Consider the following 19,791-nt stretch of genomic DNA (forward strand, 5'->3'; position numbering starts at 1 on the left):
TTGGCACCAGTCTGCAGCGACACAAGCTGCCAAATTCAGGAGAACATCCACCGCAAGACTTATTGGAAGCTGTTGTTCCTCTGAGACGAGGACACAGATTCCTTCTATTCTTATTGTTCTCTGTTAGTTTGAGTTTGAACTGTTTGAGTCAGCGTCTGTTACTGTAGTTCTGCTGAGATGTTTCCAGTCAGACAGTTTAGATTTTATTCTTCTTTCACAGCAGAGACGAACGCTCACAGTTGATAAATGACCAGAAACGTCTATAAAAACTTTACTAGTTTAGTCGCTCGTCGTCGTCGTATACGATCATGTTTGTTTTCAGCACCACTCTTCACTCTTTTTTAAACTGGTGAAAATGTTCCTATTTAAACTATTGTTATTTCTCAGTCTGTAGATTTTCTGCATCATTACAGTGGAAACTCTTGATACAATCTGCTGCAGGTCAATTGATTTGGTTTTTAAACCAGCTGACAGCTGTGAATTAGCTCAGGCAGTTCCTCTGTGAACTCTAATTCCCTCTTTGTAAATCAGAGTGAGTATAGTATAAGTATAAAACAGATCCCACGCTGTGTAAAATCTTCACCAAACCCCATGAACCCATGTGGTGTTTGGACACTGATGAAACATCTGAAACGTTTCATAGTTTAAAAACTAAAATCTGGTCTCTGCTTCGTCAAAGTAAAGAAAATAAACTGGAATCAGATTTGGAGAAAAACACAGAACTTCAGCGACGTCAATAAATAACTCTCTTTATTAGGTCATGAATACACATAAGTACAGTTGGTCCCAGAGCTTTGGAAACAGTCGATTATTGCACTTCTATCATCCAGGGTTTGAGAACGTGAGGATGCAGCGTCGAGGTCAGATGATGAACGTCTCTTTGTGTCCCTGCTGAGGACAAAACAAACGTTAAACACTGAACGCTCTTTACTGTGGAGGTTCCCTCGTCTCATTCTGGTCCTGGGGAGTCTCAAAAACCTGAACCTGCTGCCAGTTTTTGGCCGATTCTAGCTCCAAACAGTTTTTTTTTTTTTATGTTAGAGCCAGGACTGGAGACAAAGCTGCTTTTGTGTTTTTCAGATGTGTGAAAGAGTAAAAACATCAAACCAACAGTTTGTTTCTCAGACAACTGAAGAACCAGGTCTAATCCTGTAAATGTCTCTTCTTCCCTAAACGGTTCTGAGACCTGGTTGTAATATAAAACCTACGTTCTCCCAGTAGTTTCAGTTTAGAACACATTTATCATCTTGTCCGTTTGCAGTGACACAAACAAACCTGATTTTCTCCATCCGTCGCGTTTTAGTGATATTTCATCCTAAACATCTAAATATTTACTCAACAGGACGAAGCTCGTCTCAGTCGTTTCGGCCTTTTCTCCCTGTGTTTAGGAATTTACTGTACATGTCTGTGTTCCTTCTTTACATTCTCCTCCTCCCACTCGTTTACCTTGGTGATCTCAGGAAACAGCTCCTGCACGGCGATGTCCAGCAGCACGTACGTCATCTGAGGAGACAAGTTACAAGTCTTCATTTAATGGACGGACAACACGTGTTTTTATTCAGTGTGATGATGACATATCAGGAGTTTTTACAATAGTTCACGGTGCGGACATGGACACTGTGTGTGTGTCCGTCTCACTCTCATTCTTCAGGTCGTGTTCCTCGTCCGTTCCTCTGAACTTGTCTCGTGGTTTAAATCGATTCTTTTACCTGTTTATTGAGGAGCGGCTGCTGCAGACCATCGAAGAGGAGCCGGATTCCTTCGTATTTCACCTCGTCACCGATGCACTTCCCCACAAAGTCTGAGGTGAAACACACAAACACAGAGTTGGAACAGTTTGTTCTCCTCTGTAGATGAATTCACTTCCGGACTATGACAGAGAGTGGTATGAGTAAGATGAGGTGGAGCCTTAGCTGATGTTTTAACCTTGGTGTTGAAATCTCTTTATCACACGTGGTTTTAATCAGAGGAGGTGTTAACGTGGTTCAACCAGCAGCTGAGATTCTCTCTCTCACGAATGCTCCCATTAACCTTCATGGAGGAACTTGCTGATTTCTCTATGACAACAGGAACTTCTCTCTTTTTATAACAACTTTCTGTTGTTGTTTTTATTATGTGGAACGTCTTCAGCCTCTTTTAGCACATAGTTTGGTTTCTGTGGTTCTGTTCACTGCCTGCTACGATGTGTCAGCACAGAACTAATGTTGGCTGTTGCTCTGAACAGAACTGTATCAAAAAGAAAAGTTGATGAACTGTGCAACAGATCGTCCTGCTCTGTGAATCCGTAAAGAATTCATTCATCTATTTATTCCGTTTCACCAGATTTAAACGCAGTAAACTCCAACAGATCCCACAGAACTGACTCTGAAGTTGTTGAACCCAGAAAAATATCTGAGGCGGATTTTCTTGTTTGTGCAACATCAGGAAACAATCTTGGGTCTGGATTTGTTGCACCATCCAAATTTAGAACAGCTGTGGTGTCGTTGCTCCCAGAAGAGCTTTTGTGAGCCGGTAATTAAAGACACATTTCTCTTCTGTTATCCAGTAACAACATTCAGCAGTTTTATGCAGCAGTGTTCAACACGTGAGCGTTTAAATGTATTAGATCAGATGTAACTGATAAATTAGGGGTTACGTTTATTTAAGCAAATAAATTAACTTGTTTTAACAGTAAGAACTCGTCTCCCTGGAGAGAATGAGTGGTCGTTATGTCATTTTACTCTTCTAGTCTGTATTTAGGTTAAAGTGTCTCTAAACTGACGACAGACAAACTGTTTCATTCAGGTGATTTGGCTCAGTGTTTAGAGTCTGTCTGCTCGGCACTAACAACACGAACGTGTCTTCAAACTGACCTGGTAAATACTTCATCATCTCCTCAAACGTCTGTTTGGCTCGGACTTGTTTGTCCTCTGTGGTTCGTTCCACGCTGTTCTCACAGAACACAGCATCTGCAGGAAGAGATGCAAAGGAAGACAGAATTAAACTGGTAGTAAAATAGAAAATGTCAGATTGAAACAGTATCTATAACATTTAAATAAAGTAGTACGCACATCACGTAAAACCCTGAAGGTGTGTGTACTGCTGATAATTACCACATCTTTTTTTTTTATGCTCGTGTCTGAATCAAAACGAAACAAAAGATTTAACTGTCTGGTGAAGACATGAAGGACAAACTCGATCGTATCGTTCTTCTTATCCCATGGACAACGAACCGGTGTTGGTGGAAGGATATGATTTAGTGATCAGTCCACCTTAAGAGCCAGATAAGTGATAAATGATTAGACTGATTATTAAGGTCTCATGTAGCTGAATCTCTACAACAGACGTAGTTTTAGCACCGTTCTCACCAAACCCACCTGTAGGGACAGTGCAGCAGGTAGAACCCAAGTTAACAAGTTACAAAACGGATTTTTTAGTGAAACACCAGATGGTCTAAAAACCACTAAAAAGCAAATCGTGCACGTTTTAACTGTTTACACTGGAACAGTCCCAGGAAACAACTTAAGGCTCAAATTCTACCTCTGAGCTGCGTGATGAGAGAAACCATTCGGTGCTCCTGGAGGATGTGCTCCAGTTTGGACTGCATGTACTGATCCATGTAGGCCTCAAACGTGTTCTTGAACAGGATCCTCCCAGCAGACAGGAAGTGATGCAGATAGTCTGACATGTGAAACACCACCCTACCTATAAATCAACACCACAGGGACAGAAGAGACAGTTTAATAGGACCGGTCACAGCTAATAACCTGCTGAGATCTGTTCTTAATCTCATGCACTGTCATAATGGAGTCGACAGATTTTGTAAACATAGGATGCTTTGTTGATGATGAGTTCCCTTTGGGCAGCTCGTAAAGTCTGATGTTTCCTGTAGCTTTTTCAGTATCTCTGTCCAACTGTTACATTAAACTGTGTGTCCTCCTAGTTTGTACATTACTGAATTCAAGATCAAGTGAGTAAAGCTGGATGTTCTAATGATGGTTGAAGTTCTGCTTATGTTCAAACCTCGTTAACAAGTGGATTAAAAAAGATCTGGGACAACTGTGTAAACCAGGGGTTCCAACTATCTCTGCTATCTTACAGCTTCTGATTAACTCAACACAGCTGATCCAGGTGATCGTCCATCATCAGTGGAGAGAGACGGATGTCGACAAAAAGTTTAGAAAAACGTTGGAAGGTGGAGGCAGAAGGACGGATGTTCAGTTATAAATGATGATGATATAAATGACCATGTTCCATTGTGCAGTAGAGTGTCTTATTACCATCTTCCTAATTTCAGGGGGTCGCTCTCCTGAGGACAACTCATCCGTAGTTGGATGGACATCGTTTTCATACGTTACCACGACAACAAACCAGCGGACTGTGTCAAACCATCAACAGTATTTTCCACTGATCTTTTAATCCAGGTCTGTTTGTATCAACATTATAAACCTGTTTGTTCAGCTGACTGTTTTAAATACTGCATTTCATTTTTCATCTGGACTTTAAGTTATTTCAACACTTCTTTGACCTACATTCATCATAAATGCTGTGAACGTTGTGATAAATAACATAATTAATATAATTATTAGATTCTGATTTGCATGTCCTGCACATTCTCACTTTTACTCACAGAATAAGAAGCATGCTGATGTTAAATTACTGTACAGTGTATTATAAAGTACTATCTACAGCACAATTCTGCTCACTCACCGATGTTCATCATATAGTCATACATGCCGTGAACCGTGACCATCTCCATGAAGTAGTTGGGGTTGTGTCTCTTCTCTGAACTCTCTGGCAGGTTTGCATTGTTCTTAAACAGGCTGTTAAAGAGCTGCAGATGAAAATGAATTAGCCAACGTAGGGTCAGTAAAATAAAGAATCTCACACAGATTAATCAGCTGAGTCAACATCACGTCCAACTTTAAGTAGAACTGAGGCTACAGGAAGAACAGTCATGATCTTTTATCTCTGATGAACACACCCATTAAACAAAGTGAGATCTCTATAAAAAGGAGATGATCTGGTACTGCTGCTTTCCATAGACGTGGACGCCCAGCCAAGATCACTCCAAAGATGAAACACAAATCAGCTACAGACTGGAAGGATTCACTGGAGCTGACATAACACTGACTAGATTTCTTTGGAGGGACACCAGGAAGGAAGCTACTGCTCTCCAAACAAAAACAGAGCAGCATATCTGAAGACCAACTGGACATTACCAAAGTCTCTTGTAAACAGGTGAAGCAACAACGATGCTAAACTACATCTACTACAGAAGGACTTTGAAGACTAAATCCACAGCCACAGGCTCAGTAATGAGTATTTTTAGCAGCAGGAGGATGACAAAGAATAAGTGATAGCGTGTGTTCATAGTGATAAAGGAACATGTAACGGGTGCAACAACGTGGGTCTGTGGGTGTTTTAGTGTCGAGACAACAATGATAGAGGAATAAGATGGATCAGACTTTTATACAAACACGACCTCGTTAGCAAAACACATTCAGCACTTTGAATAAATCACTGCATCGTGTAACCAACTAAATGTGGTTCAGATGTCATCTCAGGGCTCTTTACAGTGTTTAAGACCTCACAGAAAGATTTAATGGGCGTGTTCAATAAAAACAAGAAAGATTAGAACTGTGTGTGTTTAACACAATGAGTGTGGATGTAATGTTTTAACACTTGATACTTCTAACAATGCTAGTTTCCTGCTCAACACACAGGCAGCACCTCATTCATTCAAACTGTCTCCATGGTGAAAAACATTAAAATTATTATCACACCATCATCTTTCTCAGCTCTGCTGAGGGTAGAAGACATTCCTTCGCTCCACATCCTGACAAAAATGAGGCCTTCTAAATGCTTTGCCGGCTGATAAAATTAATGAGTTCTCCCTTGGAACTTTGCTGTTGAGGAGCCAGAGAACCCGAGGAGACAGAAAGAGCAAACATCCTGTCCTGGAGAGTGAAGACATGTAACGCAGAACGGTTTTATTTTACCTTTTTGTTGTTCTCTGCTGAGGGGCTGAGGATGGTCAGCTCAGGTCGGCTGGGTTTGGGTTTGGGCGACTCGCAGGAGTTAAAGAAAGACTGGATGAAAGGCTCCAGGTTCTGTCCTTTCTGAAAAACATACATTAGTTGTTATTTATGATGTTGAACTGCAGCACTGATCTGACTAAGCTGGACATTTGTATGCATACTGAAACCTGGTTGTAGGTAGGATTCTGTCCTTGAAGAAGCAGAAACAGTATCTGTCTCTGAGCATGTTCTTAAGTTATTTAGAATTATAAGAGAATAAACATTACTTTATAACTAATAATCCCCAGATCTGAAGTTAACTCAGGAGTCTTTTAAAGCAGAGATGCCTCCAGAACATTGGAAGCATGTGATACATCCCTAATAAGTAGAACATATAAACATCCCAGGAAGTCTTATTCCCACTTTTACTTATGTTCAACAGCTGGAAATTCCAGCACATACGTTACATACTGCACACTCACAGCACTGGGAGACAAAAAAAAACAAATACAGCTTCCAGACCGGTCTGGGTCAGTTACATAACATGTTAGAATCCGAAGGATCAGGGGAGTCGTCTCAAACTCAAATTCTCAGAACGAAAGGAAGTCTACATCCACACTCCTGCTCCTCCCTGCAGATGTTAATCTTTACGTATGAGGTCTCCTGACTTATGGTTCACACACTTTAGCAGTATACTAACAAAAGATGCTACGTCCTAACTTGTTATTGTTCTGCTGTGGGGGGGCTGAAACTGACAGAGACATAAATGCAGATACTCTCTTCTTTCCTTCACAGATAAATATGATTTCTTGCTGATGGTTCCATTTGATATTGTTACTATAAAACTACAACAGGTAACGTGGTACTTATGCACAGAGAAACAGGAATATATACATCAGATAGAGAGGGGGACGTGGAAATAAGGTCTATAAATAGGTCAGTTTTTCAGTTTAGGAGGGACTCACCTCTTTTATCAGCTTCCCTGGTACAGACTTAAAGATTTTCCCTGTAAAACAAAGACTCGGTTAACAAATAACCAACTCTTATGTGATGACGTTTTAGAAATATTAAATATACATGTGCACAACTGCATTCATATATTAATAACAACCTTGTGTATGTTCTTATATGAGTTAAGAGCTTTTTATTGGTACGTACCAAGGTTGACATCAGGCAGCATCCTGTCCAGGAACTGAGACTCCATGCTGTGAGGAGACAGGAAGTCTGCCAGCAGCTGACTGTTACTGAGCTCTGGATGCTGCAGGAGCCTCTGAACACAAACCCACCAGAGGTCAGTACAGTTTTTTAGCAGATGGTCCTCTTCAGAATATAGACTCCAAACTTAGAAATGCAGGACATGATTTTGAAAAATGATTTCTCCTCATTGTTACAGTAATCCTCCTCTCATTTAACATCTGTCTAATACCGTTTGTTATGCTGCCCTCTGATGTCAGTATTTCTAAATAAACTAATGTCCAGTTAAACAGACCTACTTTCTTAAATCAGTGTTGTCGACAGCCATTTCCTTTCTGTCTGTCTGAGGTTTTTTTTTTCTGGTAAAGTCTCTTTTGGGGAATATTTCTCTTTGTAAAGAAGGTTGTTAAATAAATATAAACCAACTAAAATCACATTCAAACAGAATGAGAACCTAAGAGCAAAATGACAACACAGAAATAAAATAGAAAAAGTACAGTAACTGTTTATTACCACAGGTATTCCCATTACTGCCTCGGCTGAATACCTGTAAATACTCTTCAAATTCTTCCCTTTTCGATTCCAGGAACTCATAATTCTTTGGTCCGATGATTCTTTTGGATGGAAGCTGTGCATCTGCAAATGTGCCTGGAAAACAATTGATGTGTGACTTAGTAAGGAGGAAACTTATGGGACAAACTAAACTAAGAGTCATTATAGTAAGTTTAGTACAATCACAGCTTTACCGTGGAATTCAGTGAGTTTGGATTCCAGTACATAGAACTCCAGGTATCTTCTGTACACTGCCCAACTCTCAGGTTCATGACCAACTGCAAGAAGAGAACACGTTTCATTTTAAAGTGCTGGTCAGGGAGTTAAAGCTAAGCTGGATCACAGCTCGTCTTCTTGTCCGAACTGTCCCTCACTGTTCTCTCACCTTCCTTCCTGTCGTTGCGTTCCACTTCGATGCAGAACACGGGAACCTTTTCCCTCTTGGTCTCGTCCTCGTAGAAGTCGATGTAGGGGATGGCGATGCTCCAGGCCAACAGGTTTCTCTGGGTGCCTTGTGTGCTGGTCGGCTCAGCAGGAGAATCGTCCTCCATCACGACAGTCGCCTCCTCCACCTGCAGGAACAAACAGAACCACACTGAGTAACATCATCTGGATCATCCACTGAACCAGAAAGTTCTCTCATTACTCAGAGTGGTTTTATATTGTTACTGCAGTACAAATGCATATTCATCAGGTGACTGCTCAGTACCCACCAAAAATAACCTGAGATGACAAATTTTACATAGTTTATTTCATTTTTATGACAAATCTAAAATAAACTTTAATCACACACTCACCACGTCATCGTCAACATCGTTCATGGCGCTTGGCGGCAGTATTGCACCGTCCATGGTCGTGCTCTTAAACACACCTTTGATTTTGCTGCCAATTCTGCTGATGCCGAACGACTCTCCCCGTTTAGACAGGTTTCTGTTGGTAACAAAGAAAGGTGCTTTTAAATGCTCTAAGCCGTGTTATCTGTTCAGTCTGACAACTGTGAAACAGTCTCTACTTCCTCATGTTTCTCAAATCTTATGACGGACAAGTAAATAAACATGTTTTAAAGCAGTCAGCTCCACAGAGCATCAGACATGTAGCAGACATGCAGCAAAACACAAAAATGCAACTGTGACAGTGCACACATGCTTTATTTTCCAGCAAAAGATGTAAAAACGAATGTCCACTGTTCAAAAAATGAAAAAGAAAAAATGATTTCCAGTTATTGCTACAAGATCTGTATTTTACCACAGGCTGGTCAAAACCACATCATTCAATAAGCTTATAATATGCTTTTAAGACCAGAACAAAAAGTCCAGAGTTCATGATCCAGGATACTTAATAACCTGTAGTAATATTTATGACCTACACCTAAATCTTCTTCATGCTTCTTTGTGTTCGTGTTTTATCTGTTGAACACTTCATTTTTTAAAGTAGCACATGGTATAAAACGTACATGTCAGATACGGTGCAGATTGTTTCTTTGTCTAATTTAAATTTAAAAATGCTAATTTTAGAATTATTTTGTATTGATGTGAGTTGTAATGTTGTAATAATTTAAAGCATGAGGTTAAAGTGCAAGCCTTAGCATAACATGTAAAACACAAAAGCCCAGCAGTGGCATAAATGTCACGAGGTTAAGATTAAACAAGAATTTTATTTTAACGCAGGCGACATTTGTCCGATTCATTGTGCAGCCTACAGGACATGAGTCTGCATGCATCATGATACATGCTGCTTTTTGCAGGCAGCTGACTTTGTGCAGACAGGTAACATGTTGAAGACCTACTTACCTGTTTTCTTCCAAACTGAAGCTATTTCTGCAACAACATGCACAAGCAGCTAATGACGACCTCAGAAATGTGAGAAAAGCCGACTTGTTCCGAACACTAATGGTGAACTGATTGTTTAAATTAACTAAACGGCGAATCAACTTCAAGAAAATGGCTAAAAATAAAAATGAACCAACTAAAACAACAAAAAAGGACAAGAATCTAATTATTGGGATGTGAAGAAGTTCAGACTAATGTTTTAATGCACTGTACACGGATAAGATCAGTATCCATTAGGAATGAACTCATCAGTCTAAATATTTATTAGGTTTTATTTCCCTTTTTCTACCTCTTCTATGGATTTAGTTTTAAAAATCTAAATTATTCAACAGTAAATATCACAAACCTGTTGATTCTTGAGTTCCTTGTCGGAGACTCTGCTCCCCGCAGCAGGTATCTGAAATACTGAACCCAGAGAGGAAACACGTTCAGGGCACAAATCACAACCAAATTATTCATGATTATTTAAACTAAAACCAGAGCTAAGACAAAAAGATTTACATATTTTATTCACCATATAAAACTTTGGTGGATAAAGTATTTGGATCATTTAATCAACTAAAAGTATCAATAGAACTGTATAATAACACTGTTTAGTGGTTTAAGTTTGAAATCCAATATTAAACACATCCAGACAAATACATCGACAGAAAACTAATTAGTACTAATTGTGATTTCACAGTGATCTAGAGAAATTAGTCAGCAGTGGACATTTAAAATCAACTTACAAGTAAAATTTAGTTAGTCAGTCCAGTTATCTGGACGTTGAGTCCAGGACGCCCAGCTGCCATCACTCAACTTCCAGATGATAATTTATAGTAGGTACATCTTACAGTGGAAGTGGCTCCAGTGAATAACCTCAAACCTAGTTTAGCATTTCCATATTAAAACTTCTTGTTATGTATCGATCAACAAATACACTGATGGTGATTCGTCCTGGACTCAGAGCATCACTGAAGGTTTACAGTATGATCATACACTTACAAACTGGAAGATAACTAGTAGCTAATGTTAAAGGTAAAACATGAAGTAGAAGCATAAAGGGAAGTTATTCACTAAAGAGATTTAAATTGGAACCCTTCATATGTGTCTTATGATGTCTTACTTCATCACTGTGACAGAACATCGGGGTGAAGACTTTCTCCAGCAGGAACAGGACGTGTTCGTAGGCTTCAAACAAACAGGGCATCGTCTGCAGCTTCACTACACCAGTGTGCGGACCTTTAGCAACTGAGAGGAGAGACTGTCTCAATGTTTTGTTTCTGTTTAGACGGTTAGAAAGTTCACTGTGGCAGCAAAACAGGAAACACAAAACACTAATGTGTCCGTCTAAAGAGTAACTGGGGTTGAAGAGGAATTCACCACTGTCCTCTGTGACTGATCGTTTCATGACCACAACATTTTTACATCAGTTGAGGTCAACAAACGTTAAAAAGTCAATAAAAATACTACAGAATCTTTTGGATATCTGTGGAAGAGCACTGACGACGGAGGGGAACATTTAAATATTTGTCTACCCTTCATGTCAAAGTAAGAACTGTAAGAAGGACGAGTGCTTGGCCACCAGTGTTCAACCATGTTCTGTGGCACAACAACTAAAATGTGAGCTTTACTTGATGAATTGACAATGGTCAAGCTCCTTAGTGGCTACACTGGACTTTAATACAGAGTTTCGCTGCTTACTGTTCCTTATCTGCTCCACGATCATCAGGTCAAAGTTGATCTTGTCGATGCTTTCGTCCAGGCAGTAGGTCTCGTACATGTGCAGCACCTCTCCGTGTAAACGCTGCAGCTCTGAGTCACTCAGCTCCGGCCTCAGGATCCTATCATTAAACTCCTCTGCAGGAAGCAACAACATGTTTCATACAGTTAGACTCACATGGAACTCCTGATTGATTCATGTTACAGGGTAAAAAGGTTTATGTGCCATGTTTTCCTGAACTGGTACATGAAAGGCTCCATCAGGGCTTACAGTTTCAGTATACAGTAATTCTTAGGAGTGGAATGGCAAAACAACAAATCTCCTGTACTTTGTATCTAAGAGAAGGTCATGTGTAGGAGGGACGGGGCAGAACTCTCAAGGCCCAGAAGAAAACCTTGAATTTCATCCAGTTCAACTTGTCAGCTGCTTGTCCTTGAGTCATCTGGCAGAAACCAGGCTTTCTTTCTTAAAGCTGTTGACTTAAGTTCTTTTTCTTTTTGAGTTCACCTTGTTCTTGAAGAGTACAGTTTGTCATGTAATTATCTGAGGATTAAATGTGCAGTGGTGTTTTTATATGATTCTTCTCACCTACAGCGAGGCAGAACTGCAGCACGTGCACAGCTCCTTCCTGCTTCAAGAAGTTCATGAAACGAAAGAGGAGATCCTGCTGCTTCCTGATCTCCTTCAGCTCCAGCTTCAGCACCTGCACAGCCAAAAAGACACATGTACAGTAATGTTCAGTGGAATTTCTCTGGTGCCACACAGGTAAAAAACATTTAGGGGATCTGTGAGATACCTACAGACTGCTTTTTGTTGCTGACATCAGCATATTTCTGTAAAAATGGAACCATGGCAGACGGAGGTTCTGTGGCTGGTTCTGGCTGGAAACATAAATTAAACTAAAATGAGTAAAATAATACTGGACTCTGCACAGATACTGTTACATATAATATGATGGAGACGTCTACTTCACTTACTGGAGTGTCATCAACAAATATGAGCACCATGAGATTCACAGTATCCTGAAAAACAAAGAGGAAGAGTCTTATATTTCTAAACAGATCAAGTTTAAATAAATGTTGTACAGCTTTTCTTTATAATTCATGTTATTTCATTTAGTTCAATCATCAATCAAAGAACTCACAAACAGGAATTTGCTTTGCACTGGAATGATTTAGTATCACTACTAGGACACTAACACGTGTTAATTCAGCTGTAACTCCACTAATGTAACTGTCAGCTGAAGAGAAGTCTTCCTTTGCAGTCTGATTATATGACACAAACAAACTAATGATTTTAGGTTTCACTGCAGTCAAACAAAACACTGTCAGTCTCTCTACTGAAGCTCGTTTCACCTCTAGACAAACATTAATTTACATCTACTCACAGGATCCGCCATGAAATCCATGGTTGGGAGGATGACAGACCCAGCCATCACCTCACGCAGTAAGAGAGCCAGAGACCTGAAGAAAGGAAACAACTGCCTGTTACAACTTTTAACACACTGTCAACTGGTTTAATCAGACAGTGAACAGGTCTGGGGTTAAACAGTCACCTACACCTTTAAATACAAACTGTGAGCGTTACAGTATAAACCGAAAGTCATTAGTATTTCTCAAGTTCAAACTAAATAAACTCTGTGTGTGTGGTCTGCTTTGAGTCTGTCACCTGCAGTCTGTTGATTTAGGAGGCATGACGTAGGGAAAGAGCATCTCCGTCAGTTTCCTCAGGTACCGCAGCTCGTCTTTTCGGCTGTGCAGAGCCACGTGAAGATCAGCGCCGTATTCATCCAGAGCTGCCAGCTGCAAACCCTCCACATTCTTCACTAAAGACAATAAACAGATGAATAAGGTCAGAAATCGAATGTTACTGTTTAAACCGCAACTAACTAAAAACACTTTAACTGTTTTAACAGACAACAAGTGTAAAATGCAGATTTTCACTTTAAAATAATATTATTTCTGGTGATGTTTAATATTTCAGTTCAGTTTTTAAGATTCATCCACAGCAACCAGATTTCAATTTCATGAATATGGCTGCAAACGGTTGACAGAAACCTTTAAAAATAAACCCAGAAAATAACACATGTAAGAATATAAAACTGTAAAATGTGTGAACACATCGGTTGGTGTCTGTGGTACCTTTTTCTCGAGCTTTAGCAATAATTTCAATGTGCTTCAGTGCAGCTTTCATCACTTTGTCTGCGAACACCGCAGGAATATCAACCTGCACAAAAACAGGAAAATGTTTGCTGTACAATGACAAAACTGTATAAAACACACAGTTAAAGCTTGTATTTGTTTGTTTACATCAAAATCTGCTCATTTACATAAATCTGAGTTACTGTTGCATCCACACTAAAATGCTGGAACTGTAAAACGTCCCGGGGAGTTACAGCAGGATGACAGTTTGCTCCGTGAAGTTAAAGTATTTGAAATCTTGTTAAACATTAAGATTAAATTAGTTTTTTTCTTCTGTGTTTACCGTCTTATTTTTACCTTCAGGGCTCGACGGACGATCACTGACGCAAAGAAGCGAAAGGTCATCCTCAGTTCGTCTACACACGCCTCGTCATCCGTGATGTCCCTGAAACCAGAGGACAACGTTTATAACTTTTTCTCCTGTGCCTGAGAAAACGTTCTCCAGACAATAAATAACGTGGATCCCTTCTTACCTGTACCAGGGGTACACAAAGTTCTCAAGAACTAACTCGAACACCTACAGGTCAGAGGTCACAAATAAATCAGTCTGTATACTTAACTGTTGATATGCACATATATGGCAAGTTTAATTTCAGTTAAAATTAAATCTCAGAAAATAAATCTAATGCACCATTTTTCTCATTTTTCTAAGTCAATATCTAATTTCTAGATATATAATAATCTATAATATATATATATATATATACCTCTGCTACTGAAGCGTCCACTTTTGAGTGAACTTTCAGGTCCAGCCATGGCTGATAGTTTTCAAGGAGCAGCGTCGGCCTGAGAAGAATAAAAACATTTCAGGTGGTCTACCTCTCCACTAATTAAGGCAGAAACACCAATATCTGTCTCTGAAACAGTCGTGTAGCATTAAAAGGAAAACTCAAGTAGTGTAAACTGGATTTTACAGAAACAAGTAAGTATCTACAGAAAAGATTCACAGTATATCTGATCTGGCATGTAGTGAACATACCGGTGACGTTTGCACTTGACCTTCCCACACACGGCACAGCTGTGGCCCAGAGGAAACAGCTCCTGCTCCTGTCGCTGTTGGAAAAACATCAGTTTTAATCAAACACTCATCTATCAGCTGCTATTTTCTAGTATATATTTACACATTTCTGTGCAAGTAAAGCCCATTGCTCTACACACAGTGGGCCACATGTACATAAAACTCCACTACAAAATATGAAAACAGTTTAAAGACACCTGACTTACTTTATTTCTTGGCTTTATAGTAAAGAGGATATTTGGGAGAAGAGACTCTGGTCCAAGGGAGCAATAAAAAGTGATGACACCAGCCAGGAACGACCAGAAGATCATCAGGATGTGGATATACCTGGAGAGAGAGTTCAACGCCATTAGAAGTGTAGGCAGATCTAATTAGTCAAGTCATGCAAAGTAGAAAGAGAAAGCAAAAGGACAGAACGGCCACTAAAAGATTAGAACATTTCTAATATAAATCATAATAATCAGTCACAAAGATTAAAGCTCTCCCACAATATGTCGAGCAGATGTGGTTAAACACTTCATACACTAGAACAATTCACTGCGATTGTTAAAATACCACAAGACACAAAATAAAAATAGTAAAAACAAGAATGCAAAACAAGCGCAAACCACACACCCACAACAAAAACAACATTACTGACACTGAAAGACACATAAACTGATCACAGAGAAACTAAATGCTGTGCACGGAAACACAAAAGGACCACAACGAAATATAAAATGAATAAAATACAAAGAGACAATAACTGTGAGGAGATGAAAAGAGGTCACATGTGACAGAGAGACTGTAATAGTAACTCAAAAATACATCAAAAGGAGTCAGCAGCTCAAAAACAGAAAGGAAAACACAAAGACGGAGAAACAATCAATCAGCAAAAAAGACACAGAGACACAAAGTGATAAAAAGTGATGACAAAATAACCAGAGAGACACAAAGTGATAAAAAGTGATCAGAAAGTAACCAGAGAGACACAAAGTGATAAAAAGTGATGACAAAATAACCAGAGAGACACAAAGTGATAAAAGTGATGACAAAATAACCAGAGAGACAACAAATTGATAAAAAGTGATGACAAAAGAACCATAGAGACCAAAGTTATAAAAATTGATGACAAAATAACCCGAGGCACAAAGTGGTAAAAAGTTATCACAAAATACCAGAGATACACAAAGTGATAAAAAGTGATGCAAAAGTAAAGCCAGAGACACAAAGTGATAACAAAAACCGAGACACAATGATAAAGTGATCCAAATAACCAAGAGACACCAAGTGATAAAAAGTGATCACAAAATAACCAGAGAGACACAAAGTGATAAAAAGTGATCACAAAATAACCAGAGAGACACAAGTGATAAAAGTGATCACAAAATAACCAGAGACACAAAGTGATAAAAAGTGATCACAAATAACCGAGAGACACAAGTGATAAAAAGTGATCACAAAATAACCAGAGAGACAAAGTGATAAAAAGTGATCACAAAATAACCAGAGAGACAAAGTGATCACAAAATAACCAGAGAGACACAAGTGAACTGAACAAAGTGATAAAAAGTGACACAAAATAACCAGAGAGACACAAAGTGATAAAAGTGATGACAAAATAACCAGAGAGACACAAAGTGATAAAAAGTGATCACAAAATAACCAGAGAGACACAAAGTGATAAAAAGTGATGACAAAATAACCAGAGAGACACAAAGTGATAAAAAGTGATGACAAAATAACCAGAGAGACACAAAGTGATAAAAAGTGATGACAAAATAACCAGAGACACAAAGTGATAAAAAGTGATCACAAAATAACCAGAGAGACACAAAGTGATAAAAAGTGATCACAAAATAACCAGAGAGACACAAAGTGATAAAAAGTGATGACAAAATAACCAGAGACACAAAGTGATAAAAAGTGATCACAAATAACCAGAGACACAAAGTGATAAAAGTGATCACAAATAACCACAGAGACACAAAGTGATAAAAGTGATCACAAAATAACCAGAGACCACAAGTGATAAAAAGTGATCACAAAATAACCAAGAGACACAAAGTGATAAAAAGTGATCACAAAATAACCAGAGATAACAAAGTGATAAAAAGTGATCACAAAATACCAGAGAGACACAAAGTGATAAAAAGTGATCACAAAATAACCAGAGAGACACAAAGTGATAAAAAGTGATCACAAAATAACCAGAGAGACACAAAGTGATAAAAAGTGATCACAAAATAACCAGAGAGACACAAAGTCATAAAAAGTGATCACAAAATAACCAGAGAGACACAAAGAGATAAAAAGTGATAAAAATAACCAGAGACACAAAGTGATAAAAAGTGATGACAAAATAACCAGAGAGACACAAAGTGATAAAAAGTGATCACAAAATAACCAGAGAGACACAAAGTGATAAAAAGTGATCACAAAATAACCAGAGAGACACAAAGTGATAAAAAGTGATCACAAAATAACCAGAGACACAAAGTGATAAAAAGTGATCACAAAATAACCAGAGAGACACAAAGTGATAAAAAGTGATCACAAAATAACCAGAGAGACACAAAGTGATAAAAAGTGATCACAAAATAACCAGAGACACAAAGTGATAAAAAGTGATCACAAAATAACCAGAGAGACACAAGTGATAAAAAAGTGATCACAAAATAACCAGAGAGACACAAAGTGATAAAAAGTGATGACAAATAACCAGAGAGAACAAGTGATAAAAAGTGATCACAAAATAACAGAGAGACACAAAGTGATAAAAGTGATCACAAAATAACAGAGAGACACAAAGTGATAAAAAGTGATCACAAAATAACCAGAGACACAAAGTGATAAAAAGTGATCACAAAATAACCAGAGACACAAAGTGATAAAAAGTGATCACAAAATAACCAGAGACACAAAGTGATAAAAAGTGATCACAAAATAACCAGAGAGACACAAAGTGATAAAAAGTGATCACAAAATAACCAGAGAGACACAAAGTGATAAAAAGTGATCACAAAATAACCAGAGAGACACAAAGTGATAAAAAGTGATGACAAAAATAACCAGAGAGACACAAAGTGATAAAAAAGTGATTGACAAAATAACCAGGAGACACAAAGTGATAAAAAGTGATCACAAAATAACCAGAGACACAAAGTGATAAAAAGTGATCACAAAATAACCAGAGACACAAAGTGATAAAAAGTGATGACAAAATAACCAGAGAGACACAAAGTGATAAAAAGTGATCACAAAATAACCAGAGACACAAAGTGATAAAAAGTGATCACAAAATAACCAGAGAGACACAAAGTGATAAAAAGTGATCACAAAATAACCAGAGACACAAAGTGATAAAAAAGTGATCACAAAAATAACCAGAGAGACACAAAGTGATAAAAAGTGATCACAAAATAACCAGAGAGACACAAAGTGATAAAAAGTGATCACAAAATAACCAGAGAGACACAAAGTGATCACAAAATAACCAGAGAGACACAAAGTGATAAAAAGTGATGACAAAATAACCAGAGAGACACAAAGTGATAAAAAGTGATCACAAAATAACCAGAGAGACACAAAGTGATAAAAAGTGATCACAAAATAACCAGAGAGACACAAAGTGATAAAAAGTGATCACAAATACCAGAGCAACAAAGTGATAAAAATTGATCACAAATAACCAGAGAGACACAAAGTGATAAAAGTGATCACAAATAACCAGAGAGACACAAAGTGATAAAAAGTGATCACAAAATAACCAGAGAGACACAAAGTGATAAAAAGTGATCACAAAATAACCAGAGAGACAAAGTGATCACAAAATAACCAGAGAGACACAAAGTGATAAAAAGTGATCACAAAATAACCAGAGAGACACAAAGTGATAAAAAGTGATCACAAAATAACCAGAGAGACACAAAGTGATAAAAAGTGATCACAAAATAACCAGAGAGACACAAAGTGATAAAAAGTGATCACAAAATAACCAGAGACACAAAGTGATAAAAAGTGATCACAAAATAACCAGAGAGACACAAAGTGATAAAAATGATCACAAATAATCAGAGAGACAAAGTGATAAAAAGTGATCACAAAATAACCAGAGAGACAAAGTGAAAAAGTGATCACAAAATAACCAGAGAGACACAAAGTGATAAAAAGTGATCACAAAATACCAGAGAGACACAAAGTGATAAAAAGTGATCACAAAATAACCAGAGAGACACAAAGTGATAAAAAGTGATCACAAAATAACCAGAGAGACACAAAGTGATAAAAAGTGATCACAAAATAACCAGAGACACAAAAACACAAAGACAAACAGTGATGACAGGAAGATGTGAGATGATTAGAAAGCGACAGAGACAGAAAGGAGATAAAAACCTGACAGAACCACTCAGTGATGCACACAGACACAGGAGACTGGTCGAAACCAACGCACCTTAAATATCGTGATGGATCAAAACTAATCAAATCAGAAGTGACCTCAGACAAACAGGTGAGCAACACACCTGCAGACGTCACATGACTGCAGCAGGTAATGTGACCCTGTCCAGCTCACCTGTTGAGCAGCACAGTCAGAGAAACCATGGACAGCAGCAGGACGCAGATGAGCGGATACTGTCGTCCGGTCTCTGTCAGGACGTCGATCTTCAGTCCGCGTCTCAAACCCTCCAAACGAGCTAACACACCGGCCATGGTGTCGGTGGACCTGCGGACAGATGAACGTGTTTAAAGACAACACAGGGGCTGTTTTAGACTGATCTGGTGAAATACACTCACACAGAGTGAAGTTATCTTTAAAAATTCAGTTGAACTATGTCGAAGTTTAACTAGCTAGCTAGTGCTAGCTAGTTAAACTAGCTTGTTTTGCTAGTTAAACGGAGCTAGCAGCTAGCATAGTGAGTGTCTGCGGTCAGCTGTTCACGCGTTAACTTACACTAACACGTCCTCACTTAATAAAACACATCTTATCCACAGCTGAAGTCTTCGGTTCACGTCACTTTGTCCCGTTTCCTGAGTTTTCACTTCATGTTTTCCACTTTTCAAAGTCCGCAGCGACTTCCCTAATCCGACTCCGGGGATGCCAGATCTCTGGAAAGAACGTAACAGCAACTTGTTGATCGGCCTGAAACCGACTTGATGTTGATTAGAGATAAAAACCGAGTTCATCAGGACTTGAAACCAGTTTAATGGGATTAAAAAGAAAAAAGTCTGTTAATCAAACTGTTCATGTCCATCTGTGAATGTGATGTTATTCTAACCTTTTTAATTCATGCTGTTTGTGGTTTAGATTAATGTTGAA

General features: G+C 38.6%; 1 protein-coding gene across 4 annotated transcripts; it reads right to left on the reverse strand.

Annotated features, from left to right (window-relative positions):
- Positions 1-733: 733 nt before the first annotated feature.
- Positions 734-19,587, reverse strand: LOC113149794 (sorting nexin-14-like). 4 transcript variants are annotated; one of them, XM_026342088.1, is made up of 30 exons: positions 19,442-19,587; positions 19,048-19,197; positions 14,702-14,822; positions 14,457-14,530; positions 14,185-14,263; positions 13,951-13,994; positions 13,775-13,862; positions 13,418-13,502; positions 12,945-13,101; positions 12,664-12,739; positions 12,254-12,298; positions 12,077-12,157; positions 11,865-11,979; positions 11,258-11,413; positions 10,680-10,804; positions 9,921-9,979; positions 9,536-9,562; positions 8,543-8,675; positions 8,131-8,317; positions 7,940-8,023; positions 7,741-7,841; positions 7,158-7,269; positions 6,965-7,005; positions 5,982-6,101; positions 4,690-4,813; positions 3,520-3,684; positions 2,853-2,948; positions 1,710-1,801; positions 1,447-1,503; positions 734-888 (listed from the first exon to the last, which is right to left on the reverse strand). In XM_026342088.1, exons 1-30 carry the CDS (start codon positions 19,453-19,455, stop codon positions 862-864), a joined length of 2,835 nt encoding a protein of 944 aa, XP_026197873.1. In that variant the 5' UTR covers positions 19,456-19,587; the 3' UTR covers positions 734-861. The 4 variants fall into 4 exon arrangements, with proteins under 4 accessions (XP_026197873.1, XP_026197872.1, XP_026197874.1 ...); XM_026342087.1 differs by having other exon boundaries at positions 734-891; XM_026342089.1 differs by having other exon boundaries at positions 734-891; positions 19,426-19,586.
- Between the last annotated feature and the right edge of the window lie 204 nt (positions 19,588-19,791).

Source organism: Anabas testudineus, chromosome 24, assembly GCF_900324465.2.
Source record: "Anabas testudineus chromosome 24, fAnaTes1.2, whole genome shotgun sequence".
NCBI lineage: Eukaryota > Metazoa > Chordata > Actinopteri > Anabantiformes > Anabantidae > Anabas > Anabas testudineus.

What these genes read in the sequence shown, in the direction of transcription:
- LOC113149794 (XM_026342087.1), bottom strand. An exon ending in AGGAACTCAAGAATCAACAG is followed by an intron (nt 9,563 to 9,920) that starts GTTTGTGATATT and finishes ATGTTGTTGCAG; the next exon opens with AAATAGCTTCAGTTTGGAAG. An exon ending in GCTGCCTGATGTCAACCTTG is followed by an intron (nt 7,006 to 7,157) that starts GTACGTACCAAT and finishes TTTGTTTTACAG; the next exon opens with GGAAAATCTTTAAGTCTGTA.